Below are 20,004 nucleotides of genomic sequence, written 5' to 3'. Positions count from 1 at the left end.
TTCTGGAATATTTTTTCTCGACCAGAACAAATGTACTCTGTGTCTGGAATTAAAAGCTCTCAGTAATTACTGTTGCTTTTATCCATAGCTTGGAGTATCACTCGATGAAACTGTAAATGAGAAAGACCTGGATGACATATTATGGATTTTTGGGTGTGAGTCTTCAGCTGTAAGTAGATAATAGGTCACACAGACCAAATTATCTGAATGTTTCAGAAGTTTAGTGAAAAGCAAAACTGCCCATGGCACAGTGGGTGTCTATACGATAGCCATTTGTTAAATACAGAGAATTTCAGACCTCTAAAGAAAGAGAGAGTATGAAATAATGATTTCTGTAACTGAGTAATGCCATTTTCTTATTGTGATGCAGTCTTTAAGGTCAGCTTGGACACCTTGTATTTAAGCTGTTACTTTTTTTGTGAGGGTTAGGACATGGTGGCCAATTATTTCTCTCCCACTGGAATTTTTATTGCATGTCATTAGTAATTAGCAGCAATATTACCAAGGTGAGGACTACTAAGACATCTGTACCCAGTTTTAATATAATGCTGTTATCATGTTAGGTATATAGAGTTATGTGTACTAATAAAGAGAGGGTTTTTTATCTAAGGAGCTGATTAAATCTGGGGGTAAGCTGGTAGTAAAAGCTGGTTCTGATGGAAACTGACTGTGAAAAAAAGGCATTTCCATGAAAGTATCTGACTGCATGTTTCTTTGTGTCAAAGGAGCTAATTGCTGAGGGTATGGGCGAGGAAACCAAAGGCATCCTTAACACCCCATTTAAGAGAACTTCCAAATTCTTGACACATCAGGTTTTCAACAGGTTTGTGAAACTGCTGCATATCTGATATTTTAATGGAATCTGAAAGTATGTCTTTTCAAAAGTGAGTCAGACTTTTCAAGTGGAGTCAGTTGAGGACAGTTTTGTGGCAGTATTCATAGTCACTCATTACTCTGAAATAATCTATTTAGTAGCAATTTGTTTTAAATGAGCAAAACAGTGCTCATGGTCACACGGGAGCTGTATTTTTCCATTCATTTTCTGCATTGTACAAGCTATTATTTTAGGACATAGTATCAACAGGCTTTCTAGAGCCCTTATATTCCATATTTACTGATAGCTTTTTGAGCAAATGATAATGGGCATTTTTAATCCACATTTCTAGTAGCAAGCATAAAGTACCAATTTGGGAAGAAGGAATTCCTATGTCAGGGCACAGATCAAGTATCTGGTATGGCTAATCTGCTTGCCTTAACACCACATTTTGTGTTCTCCAGCTATCACTCTGAGACAAATATTGTGCGATACATGAAACGATTAGAAAACAAAGATATTTCCCTTGTTCACAGCATGATTCCTTTGGTAGGTATTTACCAAAAAGATTAAATTTAGTTACTTATGTGTTTTTGTATTTTGATAATTACTGAAAAATTTCTTTGTATTTCTAGGGGTCCTGCACAATGAAGCTCAATAGTTCATCTGAACTTACAGTAAGTTGCAATGAAATCTTACTTGAGACTCACATGAGCAAACTATCTAGCCAGTGTCACTGTACAGAAGTAAAGGCAGTTTTTGGTCTAGTACTCCAGCTGAGGAGGCAGTTTCAGGAGCAGCTAAAGTCATCAGCTCCTTTTTCTGCTAGGAAAAAAGCTCCGAAAAGCGCAGTAGGAGTTCAGCTACAGGAGGAGAGTGAATGGCTTTGAAGTGTCCATTCTGAAAAAGTAGTAATTTTTGGAATTAGGTATCACAGTCCTGTTCCCACATGCAGTGTTGCGGTACCTAACTTCTATCTGCTTTACAAACCTTGCAGTCAAAGTAAGATCTGTAAACTCAGATGAAGAAACTGGAGTCAGGTGGAACTGGCAATTCATGCTGCTTTGTCAGTGTGCTCTTTCTTAGGATAGCACTCCTTTTCCCCAGGTGAGGAGCTGGATTCCCTAGATATCTTCATTTTCCTTGCTGATAGCAAATGAAGCAGAGCCTTAGCCAGGCTGTTTGGGTAGTAAATAACTTTTTGACTCTGAATGAACTTCCTCTGCTGTCTCTTTATTGGCTTGTCACTTTGATCTTTCACTAGGTGTCCTTTGTCTCCTTTCTCTCACTGCCTTCTCTATGTCTTCTCCCTGCACCCTGTTTTAAGTCTTGTGTATTCCCTTCTAATTAAAATGGATAGCAAAAAAACTGCAAAACTGTGTGAAACAAACTGAGTGTTATGTGCTCTTCCACATGACTCCTCTCTATTTGCCCATTTGCCCTGTGATCCTACAGCTCTACAGAAGGTTAGGTGACCTAGAAGGAGAAACAGGATTTTTAAGCATCTTCAGAATGTCAAAAAAATGTTAATAGAAATCATAGAATTGTTTAGGTTGGAAAAGACTTTTAAGATCTTTGAGTTCAACCATTAATTTAGCACTGCCAAGTCCAACTCTAAACCAGGTCCCTAAGAGCCACATCCATGCGTCTTTTAAATACTCCCATGGATGGTGACTCAACCACTTCACTGGGCAGCCTGTTCCAATGCTTGACAACCCTTTAGGTGAAGTCATTTTCCCTCATATCCAATCTAAATCTCCTCTGGTGCAACCTGGGCCCACTTCCTCTTGTCCTTTTGCTTGTTCTTTAGGAGAAGAGACCAACACCCACCTCACTACAACCTCCTTTCAGCTAGTTGTAGAGAGAGATAAGACCTCTTCTTCTCTTCTCCAGACTAAACAACCCCAGGTCCCTCAGCCATTTCCCATCAGACTTGTGCTCCAGACCCTTCACCAGCTCCATTGCCCTTCTCTGGACCTGCTCCAGCACCTCAATGTCTGTTTCGAACTGAACACAGGATTTGAGGTGCAGCCTCACCAGTGCCCACTATAGGGGGATGATCACTGCCCTGGCCCTGCTGGCCACACTACTGCTGATACAGGTCAGGATGCCATTGGCCTTCTTGGCTGCCTGGGCACAAGCTGGCTCATGTTCAGCCATCTGTTGACCAGCACCCCTAAACCACCTTGTCATTAAAGAAGAACAGGTTAGCCATGCAGGATCTGCCTTTCAATAACCCATGCTGACTGAGCCTGTCATCTGGTGATTCCATACATGCTGCATAGTGGCAAGCAAGCTGATCTGCTCCATAACCTACCCCAGCACCAGGGTCAGGCTTCCAAGCCTGTAGTTCCCTGGGTCCTCCTTCTGGCACTTCTTGTAGATCCATGTCACGTTTGCTAACTTCCAGTCAACTGGGACCTCCCTGTTAGCCAGGACTACTGATTAATGGTGGGAAGTGGCTCAGTACCCTTGGGTGGATCCCATCCAGCCCTATTGACCTGTGTGTGTCTGAGGGACATAGTAGGTCACTATACACTTCCCCTTGGATTATGGGGGTTTCAGTCTGCTTCCCATCACTGTCTTACAGCTCAGGGGTCTGGGTTTCTGGAGAATAGTGGTCTTACTATTAAAGACTGAGGCAAAGAAGGCACTACGTTTCAATGACATCTAAAAAAAAGGATAGAGATTGTCATTAGCCCTCCTTTTTTGCAAATGTACTTGTATAAACATTTTCATTGTCTTCAATGGCCAGATTAAGTTCTAGTTTGTCTTTGGCCCTTCTAATTTCATTCTGTGTAACCTCACAACATCCTTGTAGTCCTCCTGAGTTGCCTGTCCCTTCTTCCTAGGGTCATAAACTCTCCTTTTTTAACCAAGTTCCAGCCAAAGCTCTCTGTTGAACCAAGACACATCCTACAGTAAGGTTGGGAAACTGTCTTGCTGAACAAGAAATGCTCAATTTTTTAACAGAACACAGGGCAGCTTCCTTCCTGCATAGAGTTTAACAACAAAACAGAGTTGTCTGCAGGATTCTTTGTTATAGTACATGCTTGGTTTTGGTTGTTTTTCTCCACACACCGCCCCCCCCCTTCATAGCCTATCTCGTGGAAGGAATTTGCCAACATCCACCCTTTTGTGCCCCTGGAGCAAGCTCAAGGATATCAGCAGCTTTTCAAAGATTTAGAGAAGGACCTATGTGAGATTACTGGCTATGACAAGATCTCCTTTCAACCAAACAGGTAGGAATTTTATTCAGAACATTTGCTCCTTAAAATGTTTAAAAAAATTTGCCTCTAAAGAAAACGTGCCAGACAAAAATGGAAGAAGTTTCTAAAACTAAATTTGACAAAGAGGAGCCCTGAATGAAAGGCTGTGAGAACAAGATTTGTTTTTTCAAAACTGCATAACCTTATTTTGTCTCATCTCAAAGTTTGATGATTTGGTCTTTTCTATTTTTTAGTCCTTTTCCTCCTCTTTGAAGGCTGGTTTCTCCACCACTGCTAGCTTAAAATGATGATGTTACTGATATCCTCCTGTGAGCTAAAATTAAAGCTTTGAAATAGGAATAACCTATATAAGGTTGCAACTATATAATTGTTGAAACTAATACTCGATACCCGAGGAAATACTAGGTTTGACTGAAGAACGCCTAGGATCTGCATGCTCACTGAAATAAATAAAACAGAGCTGGAGCCTGTTTATGTCTGCTAGTAGTTTTGATACAAGATGAGCAGCAAGGACTTACTCTACTCTTAAGATGTCACTGAAAGAGTTCTTATGCTACACTGTATGCAGTTTACTATGCATTTCAGTATTAGTTTGCCTCCCCATAGTCAAGCACGTAGTCCCTTGCTAGGTGCAGAAATGGGGATTAACTCAGTTGTCAAAAGATTTTAACATAGTGTAAGCACGTAAAATTAAGTAATTTTTTTCATCTACTGTTTACGAAACAGGCAACAGCTATTAACTAATGTTTGTCCAGTTCTAATTTAATCCATGGGATGTGCTTCTTTTAATTTGCTGGCACTTGCCATTGAGAAGGATTAGGTCTGGACAATTTTGAAGTTTCAGTAGAGAGCTGACACTTTCTGTTTTGTGTGCTTTTGTAACGTGGTTTGTGTTCCTCTTGCAGCGGAGCCCAAGGAGAGTACACAGGTTTGGCTGCAATCAAAGCTTACCTGAATGCAAAAGGAGAACGTCATAGGAATGTAAGTGTTAACACTCAAGTGAGGAAGAGCTTTGGGTGGGAACTGGAGAAAGGAGAGTTGATTTAGCAGGTGGGACTCGCTAGAGAAAAACTAGGTTGTGTATCCTCATCTGTGACAAGCTTTCAGTATTCCCTGCTTCCCTCATCAACCGTGAGTACAATCTTAAAAGTCTTTCTTTACTTTGCAGACAGTGGGAATGAGGGAAGGGGACTCCTTCAAAGGATGAGTCTGGCTGGAACGGAGTTAATTAACTTTCTCCATAGCAATCCATCTGGTACAATGCTTTGGATTTGTGGCTAAGGCAGTGATGTTAATAAAGGGATGTCTTGGCTATTGCTGAAAGTGTCAAGGCTTTCTCTTTCCCACTCTGCTCTGCTTCACCCTTTTCCCCTCAGGGAGTAAGGCCGGGAGTAGGCAAGAGGTTGGGAGAGACACAGCCAGGACAGCTGATCCAAACTGACCAAAGGGTTGGTTATGGTCTATAATGGCATGCTCAGCAATAAAAGCACAGGAAAAGGAGGGCAAAGAGGGGAATGTCATGGTTACGGTATTCTTATTCCCAAGCAACCATATACTTGTGTTGTGGCACTGCTTTCCAGTAAGTGGTTGGACACCTGCCTGGCCATGGGAAGTAACGAATTAATTCCTCTTCTTGCTTTGTTTGCACATGTGGCTTTTGTTTTCCCTATTCATTAAACTGTCATTCTCTCAATCCGTGAGTCTTCTCACCTTACCTCTCTTTTTCACTTGTCCCATGGGAGATGGGAATGAGTGAGCAGCTGTGTGGAGCGTTTGGCAATTGGTTGGGTCAACACATTACAGTCCTTTTTAGCACCCAGCATGGGGGTTGAGATAATGACAGTTTTGATGTGAGCGTGTTAAATCGTTAACTGGCAGGCACCTGTGCATGTCACAAAGCTTGCTTGTTTTACTGTGTATTAGAATGTAGGGCTTCTTAATGGCTGCTTTCAGTTCTTGCTGTTTACTGTGCTGCCTATAAATGTATTTTGCTGTGCTTGGAAAGATTTTGGTAGAAGCAGTGGCCATATGCCTGGACTGGCATAGGGACCTGGTTGTGATGCTGTTCCTGTGCTGCATGAGCTACCTTGCAGAGAGAACAAGGGGTTACATGTCTCTTTTCTCCAGTGGGGTTGATGTGTCCAGCTCTGTTACATGGACTCCAGAGCAGGGCTCTGTTGCAAGGGCATCCTTGTGTAAGAAGTTTGATCCTAGTATTTAACATTGCTGGCTTGTTGTTGGGTGTCCAGAACCTGGTTTGGCCCTATCACAAAAGTAAACAGTTTGCTGAGCTGACAGGGCTGTTATCACCTCCTATATTCTATGTTTTTACACCTTACAGGCATCTAATCCCATTGAATTGGCACACCACTTGATGGAAGAGTGCCTTGCCTACCCCAGAGAGACCCAGCAGGTCCTAGCACTGTTTTGGGGCTTGGCCTGTCCCTGTTGAGCCTCTGCCTAGCACTGTCACAGCTGCAAGTGGGCCTCTGCATCTAATGCTTGATACAGGGACCCAAACCTCACCCACAGTGATTGCCCCAGTAGTAAAAAAGAAACACTGGCAGTGGAGGTCAGCAGGACTGTACTGTCGGTTAGTAAAGGAGAAGGAGAAAAGGTCTGAGCAAGAAGCCAGTCCTTTGGCAAGGAAACATAAAGAGGAAGTGGTAGAAGTCACACAAGAGGCAGAAACCCCACCATCCCTAATTCAAACAAGCTTCAAGATATGCAGAAAAATTGCAGCTGCCAGCCAGGCAAGAATACTGCTGTCTAGTGCTCAAATGATCGGATGCTAGAGGGGATAGTCAGGAACTGAGGGCAGGGAAGCTCAACCGCAGGCATTCCTTGCTAGGGACCAGGGAATAAACACCACCGGGTGCACACCACCTGGCACCCTCTGGGTCTTCCTGGATGGCTGGGTGGGACACAGGGAAGAAGGACAGTGCACTCACCTTGAAGCTGGAGACAATGTACCTGAACTGCAGGGGAAGATGGATGCTAAGATGGGACCAAACAAGAAGTCTGCCACACCAATTGCTGCCAAGAGAGTGGAAAGCAACCAGCAACCCTCTGGACACAGAGTAAAGGCTGAAAATACTTCTCCTCCTGAGTTTGGTGAAGGCACTTCTGGTCTGACACTGTGGGAATCAGAGAGTGAGTATTGCAACCAGGAGAAAAGGGTCATTGCCTCTGGCTAGGCAGAAGATGGAGATAACAAAGTTTCATGGAATGCATGAATTTCATGGCCTGGACATCAGATCCACAGGTGTATAAGGCTTTAGTACATACTGTACCATAATGCCATGAGGGCAGGAGAGGGCAGGATCTATCTGCGTTTGTGGAGTGACAGGTGGGGATGTCAACAGTTGTCTGTGTTGGAGGCTGAGGTGAGCCTAACGGGACAAATGGCAGAACCATCCTATCGTGATGGCCCAGAGCCTCCATGTATCTTTGGCATAGACTAGCTCAGAGGAGGGTGTTTTGAGGATCAGGAAGTACTGGTGGGCCTTTGGTATAGCCACAGCAGACACAAAGAAGATTAAACAAGTGTCTGACTTTCTTCTCCTCTCTGTTGAAGAGCTGCTCCATGACAGGGAACAGCATGTACTGATTGCTACCATGATGGTACACCTGTGGCAGTATCACATGAACCAAGACTCCCTAGTTACTATCTATTCATCTGTTGGAAGCCAAGGAATGATAAGCAAGTCTTACAAACCCTTACATAGTCCCATAAGGCCAGTGCAAAAGTCTGACAGAGAGTGGAGGTTAACAGCGGACTATCATGGCCTGAATGAAGTCACACCATCATCGAGTGCTGCTGTGTGGGACAAGCTAGAATCCTCATACGAGCTGCAAAGGCAACCAACCAGTATGTCAAAATTCATATTGCCAAAGTACTTTTCTTTACCCCTTTGGCAGCAGAGTGCAGGTCATAGTTTGCTTTCATATGGCCAGGTGTCCAATACACCTGGAACTGACTGCCCCAGGGCTGGAACCACCTCTCAGTCAGTGCTATCGCCAGTATAGGTATCCTACCTATCAGTTTTTGGCTGATAAAGACTGCACTGGAACAGTGAAGCCTCTGAACACCTGCAACACATGGACGACATCACTGTATGGGGCAACACAGCAGAGGAAGTGTTTGAGAAGGGGAAAATAATAATCCAGGTGATTCCCAAAGCTGGTTTTGCTGTAAAACCAAAGCAAGGCCAAAGGACCTGTGTAAGGGACCTAGTTCTTGGGACTAAAGCAGCAAGACAAATGTTGCCAGAACCCTGGGGATGAAATCAGTAAGATAATAACAGTGTCCCCACCAGCTAACAAGAAAGGAACACAGGCTTTTCTAGGCATTGTGGATTATTGGAGAATGCATGTGCACATGCAGGTTACAGTCAGCTTGTGGGCCCTCTTTGTTGAGTGGCCCTGGAGAAGAACTGTTCTGAGTGGGGGTCTGAGTAGCAACAGGCTCTTGAACAGATGGAAGACAAGAGAGTTCATGCAGCAGCCCATGGGCCCATCTGGATGGGACTGTCTGTGAGATATGCACTCTACACTGCAGCCGGGGAGCATGGCCTCAAGTGGAGGCTCTGTCAGAAAACACCTGGAGAAACAGAAGGCCAGCCTTTAGCATTTTGGAGGTCAGGTTATTAAGGATCCAAGGCCTCCTATACTCTGACTGAAAAAGTGATACTAGCAGTGTACGAGGGGAACTCAGCTGCTTCAGAAGCTCCTTGGTGCAGAAGTACCGCTCCTCTTGGCACAATTGTCTATTCTGTATCAGATATTCAAAGGGCGCTGCACAGAGTAAATGGGTACAGTTAGTCATTCAGCAGGCTTGAATGGGGAGCCCAAGCAGCCCAGGAATCCTGGAGGAGGTCATGGACTTATCAGAAGGCATTCATTTCAGAGCATCACTCAAGGACGTGACTCATGCACAAGAAGTGCTGCCACGAAATGAGCTACCAGAAGGTGAAAAGAGTATGATCAGTTTACCAGCGGATCCTGTTGTGCTGTAGGAAACCATCGGAAGTGGAAGGTTGCTGTGTAGAGTCGTACACAACAAGCTGTTAAAGCCATCAAAGGAGAAGCCAAATTGAGCCAGTTTGCAGAAGCTGGCCCAAGAGATAGCTGAACAAGAAAAACAGCCAGTAGACTATGTCAGTTCTGACTCACGAACGGTGACGAATGCCTGCGAGGGTGGCTGCATCACTGGAAACAGACCAACCAGCCGTGCAGAAGTACACTCATCTAGACTGCTGCATTCTAGCAAGAAATTGCTGCTCAGGTAGAAAGTATTACTGTAAAGGTATATGTCATACAGACGCTTACAAGCCCACTGAAGAACACCAAAACAACTGGTGGGTAGGCCAAGCTGCCAGAATTGAAGTGGCTCAGGTAGACATGGGCTGGGAACTTAAGGATGAGTTACTCATAGCTCAGTGAGCCCATGAAATGTCAGGACATTTAGGGAGAGATCTAAAATGTACAGATGGGCTTGTCATCAAGGGGCGGACCTAAGCATTGAAGCCATCACACAGGCTACTTGTAAATGTGAAACAGTTATTCAGATCTTCAGTGATGTGGATCTAGGCCCACATGTCCATGCCTCAAAAGAAAATAAGCAGTTATAGTTTTTTGCTTTTCAAGGTGGTACAACACTTTGCAGCTTTTTTAGTTACAAAGAGAACAGGAACTGACTATCTAAAACTTAGACTGCTTACAACACCACTTGGTACCCAGCATAGCCACTCCTGACACAAGAAACAGACAAGCCTCTGGAATACTGGTATACTTTCGTAGATACTCATAGAAGTCTCTAGGTTCTTGCAGTTCATGTCCATTCAAATTTTCAAATACAGGATACACAGAGACAACCTTGCTTCACAAGGGCCACAAAAACTGTAGATGGATAATACAAATCTGTTTTGATTCATTGAGGAACATCTTCAGTTGGTAACACTAGAGTCTAAAGGCTTGATTTGTATTCTCATCTATACTAACTATCTGAAACTTTGATCTGAAGGAGTCACTTCTCAGCTATACCATTTTAACCTGACAAAAGAAAGTTCTTGTAAACGTAAGAGGTGATACAACTGTAGTTAAGCCCAAAGAGGAATGAATCCTTACTACATTTAACAGAATTCAGAATTTGAATTTTCTTTTAAAAAGAAATCTTCATTTTCATTTAATGGCAAGCAGCTACAGCTGAAAAATCTGAAAGAGATGTTGTTCGTTTAGGTGCTTTCTGAACAATCTGTAATGCCTGGAAGAGTTTAGATGCTATGCAGCATTTAGGTATAAGTTTAATTGGAAGTGAAAGAGGTTGAAGTATGTAAATGTAATATGTTGGTGGTAGCAAGTTTCATTTTGGTGAGATGACTGCGATGTAAGGACAGATTAGCCCAGACCAAAAGAAAAAGAGTGAAAGCTGATCAAGCCTCTTGCAGTCGGCCTCATTGGGATTTGGTGCCCTCTCGTGGAAAAAAAAGTCCGTAAGCAGCTGCCTGAAACCTCAGCAGCAGCCAAAATATTTCAGTCTAAATTTTTGTTTTGATAGAATACAGAAGAAAATGCTTTGGAAGTCAGCTGAAGATGTAGTGGGAAGTTGGAATTAGATAATTTTTCCTTTCAAGTCATGATGCAGCTGGAGACTGATTACAGAAATTTTTTTTTAAGAAAAGAAAGGGTGAGAGGAAAGGATTCTAAAGTTGAGTATCTGAGACAATGTTCTGGAACTGCAGCCCTAAATCTGATTTATGCAGTGTATTAAAAATTTACTTTCCTTATGAGTCTTTAGATTCGGGTACCTGAATGGATTTTCTTCAAAGAAAACTGAGATGCAACCTTCAGGATAAGTGGCAATTTGGCAGGAAACATTCCCTCAGGATTCCTTTTGAAAACTTTGATAATGAGCTGTAGCTATGCATAGACATAATGCTTTAAGATTTTTTAACTAGTTACATTTTATCTCCTGCTTCTTTTTCTCTTCTAAGGTTTGTCTTATTCCTAAGTCTGCTCATGGCACAAATCCAGCAAGTGCACAAATGGCAGGGATGAAGATTCAGCCAATTGAAGTGGATAAAAATGGGAGCATTGATATCTCCCATTTAAAAGCAATGGTGAGTATTTCATTATCTTTAATTGTCGAGGCAGGAACACTCCTTCTCCTCTACAGGTAACAGCACTGGCAGCTGAATCAGTTTTCTTTGAGAGAAAATAGGGCAGTAGTAGAGAATGCATGTTTCTTTCCCTTTTTTTGCTCACTCAGGCACTAGCCATGTGACATTCGTTTGATTTCTGTTATTTGAGGATCTTTGGTGCTGGAGTGGCTCAGAGAGTCTTTCTACATAATAGGCTCTTTTATAGCAAACCTTTTTGGTCTCCATCTAGTATTTGAAATGAATGAAGCATATTCATGAGTGTGAAGCATTTGAAACAGTGCTTTATCCTTTGCATGGTGAAGTTCTAGCCCACCTCTGCTGGGGAAGGTGTTGCTAGGCAACTTTTTTCACTTTTTGGAGTAGATTGGCTGCAGGTGAATCTTGGGAATCCAAGGGATTAGCAGGACACAGTTCCAAAAATATGTGTTTGAGCAGGGTTTTATGGTTGTCATAAAACTGTGTTGCTGAAAGTAGGGGGGTGGTCATTCAATCATATTACCTTAAAGGCCAGATGTTTCACGTGGCTTGTCTTAATGTCCCAGAAGTGACTATTATACATACATGTTTTAACACCATTTAAAGTTCTGATTTATTAAGTAAACAGAAGTTTTAGGAGCCTCAATTGCCTTTTTCTTTCTCTTCCTCCCTGCCACCAGGTGGACAAGCACAAAGAGAACTTGGCAGCCATCATGATCACATACCCTTCCACCAACGGTGTGTTTGAAGAGCAGATCGGAGATGTGTGTGACCTGATTCACAAGCATGGAGGCCAGGTTTACTTAGATGGAGCAAATATGAATGCCCAGGTACAAAATCTCCTAGGGAAATTTATTACAGCTGGGAGCATACACATCCTTGGAATAAAAATAGCACAACAGTGCACAGTTCAGACCATAACACAGCTTCCTCACAAGATGGCACAATTCTGGGGGGGACGAAGTGAGGTTTCCAAGAACAATAATAAAAATTAGATGGTGAAAACAGTTCTCTTTCATCTGAATTTGCCCTGAAGTGTGCTGTAAGATGTATGAGTTGTTCACTGAAATTGGCTTAGTCTGCCTAGTATTTGTCGAAGACATTCTTTACAGACATGAATAAGAATTCCTAAAGCAAAAAATTGTTTGCATCAATTCTTGTTATGATCCATCTTGTTAAATGGAAAGACACATAACATCGTTTTCAAACTATTTTTCTTTAAGTAATGGGTCTTAAAATGGCATATAAAGAATATTTTGAAACAGAGTATTCCCTTCACAGGTCGGGCTGTGTCGTCCTGGAGATTACGGCTCTGATGTCTCTCACTTAAATCTTCACAAAACATTTTGCATTCCCCATGGAGGAGGAGGACCTGGAATGGGGCCAATTGGAGTGTGGGTATCTATTCATTAACCTTTAAAATCCCTTAATGAATCTTTGTTGGCAGTTCACTTACATAAAAAAGCCATGAATGGTAGAGTTGTACTGTTAGTAAACTTTTGTCCTTCTCCAGGATAGTTGTGTGCTGATCTCATGAATGTTGATGTTCATGTGTATTTGCAAACCCTGACTTTCAGTGTGTATGGTAGACCTCCCTCAGCAGTCTGTTTCTGGAGCAAATGCAGAGGGGATCTCTGGACTTTGAGCTCTGATATTGTACATAGTCCAAAACGCAGAAGTGGTACATCAGTGCTGTGAATCTATCATACAGAGTAATCATAATCCTTCAAAAGAAAATCATCTTACTCTTTAAAAAAAAAAATAAATATTTGAATACTTGCATTAATATCTTGTGATAAGCTGAAAACTGAGTGCCATCCTCCATTGTTACCAGTTATGTTAATAAACTGTTGAAGAAGACAGTCCAGACTTCCTAGGGGACTGTGTATGGAAGGAAGGTGAAGAGAAGCCATTGCTAAAATTGGCCAGAAATGGTACCACAGGAATACACACTTAAGTTCTAAAATCTGTTTTTGTTTTAGGAAGAAACATTTGGCTCCCTACTTGCCTACCCACCCTGTCATCAAAATACAGCTGGATAAGGATGCATGTCCTTTGGGTACTGTCAGTGCTGCACCTTGGGGTTCCAGTGCTATACTGCCTATTTCCTGGGTGTATATCAAGGTGTGTAGACTTTTATAAGGGTGAAGGTGTATTTCTGTTTCAGCAAGTCTGAGGACCACTGGAACAACATGAACAGGTTTAAGAGCAAGCTGTCATAAGGTGTTTGCATGGACTGAAATGCATATGACTATGGCACAGTCATAGGTCATTTACATCCTTTGAACCCCTTTGCTTTGCTCTAAGACGATGGAACAACCTGTTGCTGTCTGTTTCAATAGGAAAGGATGGCAGGACAACTGCTGTATCTATGCAGCCTGCTTAATTCTTCTGTCTCTTGTCTTATAATAGTTTCTGAGACAAGTGAACACAAAGCAGAAAGCTGCAATAAGGCTTGCCTCTCCATCGTCTCTGACATTGAAGTCTTTGTGTTTAAAAGTTGCTTGGTAATTTCTGTTCTTCCAGGAGTGTTTTTGGTTGTACGCTGCAGTACTTTTATACTTCACCTGTACGTAACATTTAATTTTCTAAAGTCTGTTTAATAAGAACTTGAATTCCAGGGGATTTTACTGTATTTGAAAACTGAACTTAGTTTTGGCTTTAGATGTGCAAGAACTTGATCATGATCTATGTAATTTTTTGATGCCTTGCAATTTAGTGATAAGCCTGCAAATATTTACTTGCCAATATGGCAGTATTCAGCCAACTGAGATTAACGTAGATTCAAATTCTGTTTGAGAAGAGGGTGTGCTGGAACTCTGAACAACATTTAAAGCTTTTAGTGAAGGAAGGAGTTGGAAGGGTGAACCATGGAATGGAATGCTAGGGGCAGTGTCATTCAGAGTACCCTGCAGCTAGTTTGATACTTTTACCATGGAAACTTCTGCTCCCAGGGAAACCAGCTCTTCTGGAATTTTAAATGAGCAAATATGTGCTGGTTCAGCTTCCATGGTAGCTTTTAAGCTGTGGGTAAATATCACTTGTGACTGTAATCTGGTTCCTATTACAGAATGCTTAAACTGTAGAAAATTTTTTAAGGGAAGTTGTTTCTTCACAGTGCAAAGTGCCATCTGTTTACACTGTCCCATCTAAAGTAGCTACCTTTAAGGCTGTTTCGGCTTTCTCCTTTGCCAACTTAACTTCTATGTGCAGCATTAAGAAATTCAACCACAGCTCAATTCCAGCACTGCTCTTCTGCAGTGTTTTAACACAGAAATAAGTGCATCTGCGTTCATTTAGCTCTGGTCTTTGTTAATGTACAGTATCACCTGTAATGTGACACCAGCAAGCAGAGTTTGAGTTGCTGGGGAACCATAGCAGCACACACAGCCTTTTGGGCAGCTCGCTGGACGTTCTTTCCCTGGGATGGTGACAGGCAGCATGTGCAGTTCTTACAAGTGTGCCGATTACATTTTTGAGTTCTGCTCACTTTTTCTACTCAGTTCACAGCTTCTCAGTTTGATGAAAGGTTTGAGTTGTTCACTTGTTGACTTTAGCCAAAACCTCTTCCACAGTGAGCATTCTCATAAGCCATGTATACCAAAGTTGCTCTCAAGTAATACCTACGGCTTTTCTGTGAGTGTAGCGTTGAAAATGTAATAGCATACTGTAACAGCAGCACGACCGCTGTAAAACTAGGCAGATGCATTAAGGTGCTGCTGTTTGTCATGCGTGCCAGTACAAGAACAAAATTAGATTGCTTGGGCATGTTTTCTTATCTGTTTCTTCATGTTATTCCTCTTTCAGACAATGGGAGCAAAAGGTCTGAAACATTCTTCTGAGATTGCTATACTAAATGCAAATTACATGGCAAAGAGACTAGAGAAGCACTACAAAATCCTTTTCAGAGGAGCAAGCGGCAAGTATTTGTTTTCTTCTTCAAAGCTGACTTTTTTTCCCTAGAGTAGAAGTTGGCTTGCAGCATAGTTCTTATTTAATGCTACATGACAGCCGCATCTCAGACTTCTCTTGATGTTGTTTGCAAGAAGGAAAAATAACCTACCACACTGCTCTGTGAAGGTATTGCAATGAAACTGAGACACTTGTAAGTAGAAGAATAAATGCTTGTTTGTAACTAGATGAAATGATGACAAAAGGTAAATGCTGGTATCAAACTGTTATCCTTTAAGTCTAGTAGCAGATTAATGAAGAGTAGAAAAAGGAGAAGCGACTAAATTGAGACTTCCAAATCTCTTACAACTAACGGCACAGCAATTTAAGAACCAGAAGCAGGTTTTGGACTTGTACATTCCCTTGCATGCTTTCTCTGGAAAAAACAAAACAAAAAAAAACACCTGAATTTCTCTCATTTCTGCTCCTTATTCTTCTTTGTGAGACAGAGGAGACTCCCCTTGGTGATACAAAATACATTAGATACATTCTAGTTCCCTGCTATGTCTCTCTGGTCTGTCAGAAGGGCAGAAGTAATGAGTAAGAGGTGAAAGAATCATCCATTATAGTATAACTGTCAGAAAGAACACTGTTTTGCTTGCTCTTCACCAAAGGATGTTGGAGTACAGTACGTATGCTTCTCAAAATATGTGTCTTAAATTTAATGGAGTACACTTTGGCTAAACTTGCAGGTTGAATTTTAAGAGAGGATACTATTTCCTCACAGAAGTGAATGGAAGCTGCAAATTTTGAAGGATTCAGCAATGAAGTAATTAAGGTTCTCTAGGATCACAGATGAAAAACCAGATAAATTCTGCTCTTACCCTCTCTAGAATACCAGGTTTGAGCTTTCCTCTGGCATATCATGATACCCATTACCTTGTACATGGCTAATTCAGAATAGCCCAAGACCCAAATCATGTTGGGCTGTTGACAAATCCAGTTATTTTCAGAGTACTTGTAAACTACAGGAGGTACTCTGACCACCTTTCCTAGTTCTGATCTTGGAAATGAGGCCTTTTTTTAATGTGACATGGATTCAGAGGGCCAGTTGTGTATCTCTTACCTGGTAATTTCTCAGGTTGTAGTTCTTGCCCAACTGGGTATTTTTTATTTGTCTTTTTGCCATATTCTTCATAAAACCAATCAGAATAGATGCCAGGTAGATTGCACTACACTCCTAGTAAGTAAACATAGTGTACACTTTTTCATTTACAGGTTATGTAGCCCATGAATTCATTTTGGATACAAGGCCTTTCAAAAAAACGGCAAACATTGAAGCTGTAGATCTTGCGAAGAGACTTCAGGATTATGGTACGTTTAAAGAAACGTTCAAGTCCTGTGCTTATGGGTGGTGAATCTGCCAACAACCAGTTCAGGTCTGCTCATGTTTATTAACATCTTGGAGAGCTATTTGCATCAACTGAGTTCTAGTAGCTACTTAGAAGTCTGCTGCTCCCTCCCCAGTTTTCTAAACCGCCCCTTCAGATTTGCAGTTGCATGACTTAACCACTGGTGCAAGTGGGGTGGAGCCAAAAGCTTAAGAAGATTCCAACAGCAACAAAAAGAAATACTTTTGAAGTAGGATAATAGGATTTAAATGCTTCCATCCTGATACAGTTTAAGCAGTTTTGTACACGTTCTGCAGAATCTGACTGTGCCTACTCTTTGGCTGCCATTCAAGAGGTCCCACTTAACTGCTTCATTTTGTAATAATGCAAAGTCCACTTATGACGCCAAAAATACCACCCTTCCTGATCTTGTTAAGGGGGCTGCTATGGCCTTAAATAGCATGCATCACTTCAAATACACTTCTCAGTAGGTATGGAGGTGAGTTACATGGATAAATTTCATAAAGTCCATCCCCTACAGCCAGAACAGAAGTGTCATGAGGTTGTAATTAGCAGTAGTGCAGGATGGGAATCATGAGAGACTACCTTGTCTTTTTACCTTGTTCACCAGTGCAGAAATCTATACCTGTCTCACTTTGCCATTCAGACTGTCATAAGAAGGTGTTGTGACAAAGCACTTCTACTGAAGTGCGAAGCAGGAAGAGGAACAGTACAGGAGAGAAAAAACATACTTTGGGCTGAAAAGTAAAAAAAAAAAAAGCAAAAAGAACAGGTTTTAAGAGAGTTTCGTTAAATCAGTGTGTAGCTCAATTGTAAATAATATAATAGCAATACCTTTAGTGTTAAAAACTAAGATACTTGAAAAGTCTGTCTTACCTTTACAGTACACTGCCAACACCACCAATGAGTTCAGTCCTGTAAAGGTTATAAAGGGTTGAATTTGTGGATCAACTCATAGCTAATGTATATATTAACTCATAACCTATTGTCAGTGACTGATTTCTTCTTTATCAGGTTTTCATGCTCCAACAATGTCCTGGCCAGTGGCAGGGACGCTTATGATTGAACCAACAGAGTCTGAAGACAAGGCAGAGCTGGACAGATTTTGTGATGCAATGATCAATATTCGTCAGGAAATTGCTGAAATAGAGGAGGGCAGGATGGACCCCCAAATTAACCCACTAAAGGTAAGATGGCAGGTAGAACAATTTACCAGCATCAGCTTAACCCTTGAGACTTACTTAAGACTACGTGAGCCTGCTTCCTGGTCTTCCAATACTCTTGAAAATAAGTGTGTGCAACAGTGAACACATGAAATTTGACTTTTTCAGAAACCTTAAACTTTCAAAATCTGAATTTTTCAAGTCAGAAATCTGGCCTTTGCTGACAAAGCAAAGTTATTTACACAGGCACATGATCTATAATTTTTGAGGCCATCTCAGAGTAATGAAGGAGAAATTTTCTTCTACCTGCTTCAAGAGTGGAAAGGGAATGACCTTAAAACTTAACAGTAAAACACAGACTTAATGACTTATTTTAGCAACTGCAGCACAAAATTGTTACAGGCTCAACTTCTGTTCAACTCCCATAATGCTGTCGTGGCTTTTTAAATACCAAGAGGATTTAGTGAAATCCTGGAAACATGCTCAAATCTTGGCTAGTATCTTCAGGTAAAATAAAATCCAGATACTTACTTGCTCCTGTTTTAAATTTGCCTTTTTTTCACCAGAAGAATGGTATTCTCAAGAGACTCCATAGATAGTAATTATTCATATGCAACAGTGTGAACTTGAAGGAGGGTTCACACTGATATATTGAACTGAATTCAGTAATTTCATATACTAACACATCCTTTTGCTTGTAGATGTCACCACATACTCTGAACTGTGTCACTTCTTCCAAGTGGGATCGTCCTTACCCCAGAGAAGTGGCAGCATTCCCATTGGTGAGTAAATAATGGGATCCTAGTGGTGTAGTAATACATAAATGTCCTTTCTGCTCTGTGGTTTTCTGGTCAGTTGGAGATTAAACAACCTGGTAAGAATAAAACTTCAGAGTCGTTTTTACTGTTGCTCCATTTTTATGTGTGTGAGCTCTACAGCAGTTCCATTAGTATTGTTTTTCAAGACAAGGAAAAAAGATCTTAAAACAAAGTCTCCACACATGAAATGCAAACTTGGATTTCTAAATCTCAGCACTTAAATATTGGATATTCCAACTGGAAACAGCCCATTCAGTTCTGACATATTGCACCAGAGGCTCCAAAAACAGAGTTCCATCTTCTGATGTTTAAAGCTCTGCTTTGAAGAACTTTGATGAGGGTTTGACAAGATGCACAGTCAGCATGGGGCAAGCCACACCACTGTGAACCTGCTGCAAATGAAGATCAAATTGGAACTGGATACATGGCACTTCTTCAGAGCACTATATAAAATTGTTTGCACAAAGAGGAAGAATTTAACTGGACCTGTGAAGTTTGACACCTTGATTTATATATGATACTGTATTATAACTGTACTGAACAGCAAAAGGTCTTTTTTTTTTTTTTATCCCATGACAATTGTTTCTTTGCAAGCATTTGTTAGAGGACATGGCTACACTTTTTAAAGATCTAAATAATCTTTTGACTGCCAATGCTATTATACGTACTTGTAAACTTTCAGGGACTGCAAACAGATCTGAAGTATGACTTCACTTAAAAAATGCACTTTTCCAGCATTTGTCATTCTTAAAACGTCTAATGTCTATTACAATTACATAGATAGGCTTGGTAAATAAATTAAAATGGTTGTTTTTATTTCTGTACGTAGCCATTTGTGAAGCCTGAAAGCAAGTTTTGGCCTACAATTGCTCGCATTGATGACATATATGGAGATCAACATCTGGTTTGTACCTGCCCACCAATGGAAGCCTACGAATCTCCCTTTTCTGAACAGAAGAGAGCATCTTCGTAAGACTGCTTCCAGTTGCCTGGACTTCTGAGTCCATCAGGATGGCCTTTACCTCCCAGACCTGATAGGAGATTTATATACTATGTATATTCTGGATAATCACCATGTTTGTTAATTGAATCACTGCTCAATTAAAACATAAATACAATCAATATGCTAGGTGTAAGCAGAATTTGATGGTTTCACAGCACTTGAATATGAAGTTGCCTCGATTGAGCATTTTGTCTGTTTTGTGCTAAAGTTTTAACAATTAACACCCAAATTACAAATTGGCATCGAAGATATGGTTAAAAAAGTAGAAAATATGTAGATGCATAGGCAATAATAATTCATATTAACTGTGAGAATAGTTGTTTATATCTTGTAAAAAACAATGAAGTAGATGTTTAATGTACTTCGTATTATCACTAGCATTGCTAGTATCAATATTTCATACTGTTTTTTTTTACCTACCAATGTTAGTACTCTAATAAAATTTGTCAGAATTTTAAGTGTTGTCATCTGGATTTTAAATTTCACCTGGGTTTATCCAACAGAGCAGTACGAAGCGATGAAGTTTAGTTCTGA

General features: G+C 41.1%; 1 protein-coding gene across 2 annotated transcripts in view; it reads left to right on the top strand.

The window, feature by feature from the left end:
- GLDC (glycine dehydrogenase (decarboxylating)) overlaps positions 1 to 19,932 on the top strand; it is a 27,874-nt gene extending 7,942 nt beyond the window's left edge. The window contains exons 8-22 of one of the 2 annotated variants that reach the window (XM_010019470.1): positions 89 to 169; positions 726 to 823; positions 1,279 to 1,363; positions 1,450 to 1,491; positions 3,914 to 4,056; positions 4,950 to 5,025; positions 11,040 to 11,165; positions 11,864 to 12,013; positions 12,465 to 12,577; positions 13,166 to 13,307; positions 14,991 to 15,102; positions 16,353 to 16,448; positions 17,501 to 17,673; positions 18,351 to 18,431; positions 19,297 to 19,932. In XM_010019470.1, coding sequence (XP_010017772.1) covers positions 89 to 169; positions 726 to 823; positions 1,279 to 1,363; positions 1,450 to 1,491; positions 3,914 to 4,056; positions 4,950 to 5,025; positions 11,040 to 11,165; positions 11,864 to 12,013; positions 12,465 to 12,577; positions 13,166 to 13,307; positions 14,991 to 15,102; positions 16,353 to 16,448; positions 17,501 to 17,673; positions 18,351 to 18,431; positions 19,297 to 19,440 — 1,662 coding nt within the window. In that variant the 3' untranslated portion in view covers positions 19,441 to 19,932. The remainder of the gene's footprint in view (positions 1 to 88; positions 170 to 725; positions 824 to 1,278; positions 1,364 to 1,449; positions 1,492 to 3,913; positions 4,057 to 4,949; positions 5,026 to 11,039; positions 11,166 to 11,863; positions 12,014 to 12,464; positions 12,578 to 13,165; positions 13,308 to 14,990; positions 15,103 to 16,352; positions 16,449 to 17,500; positions 17,674 to 18,350; positions 18,432 to 19,296) is intronic. The other variant, XM_010019471.1, reaches the window with a different exon arrangement.
- Positions 19,933 to 20,004: the final 72 nt, after the last annotated feature.

Source organism: Nestor notabilis, unplaced genomic scaffold (assembly GCF_000696875.1).
Source record: "Nestor notabilis isolate BGI_N333 unplaced genomic scaffold, ASM69687v1 scaffold8558, whole genome shotgun sequence".
NCBI lineage: Eukaryota > Metazoa > Chordata > Aves > Psittaciformes > Psittacidae > Nestor > Nestor notabilis.
This window is presented reverse-complemented; position numbering and strand designations above follow the sequence as displayed.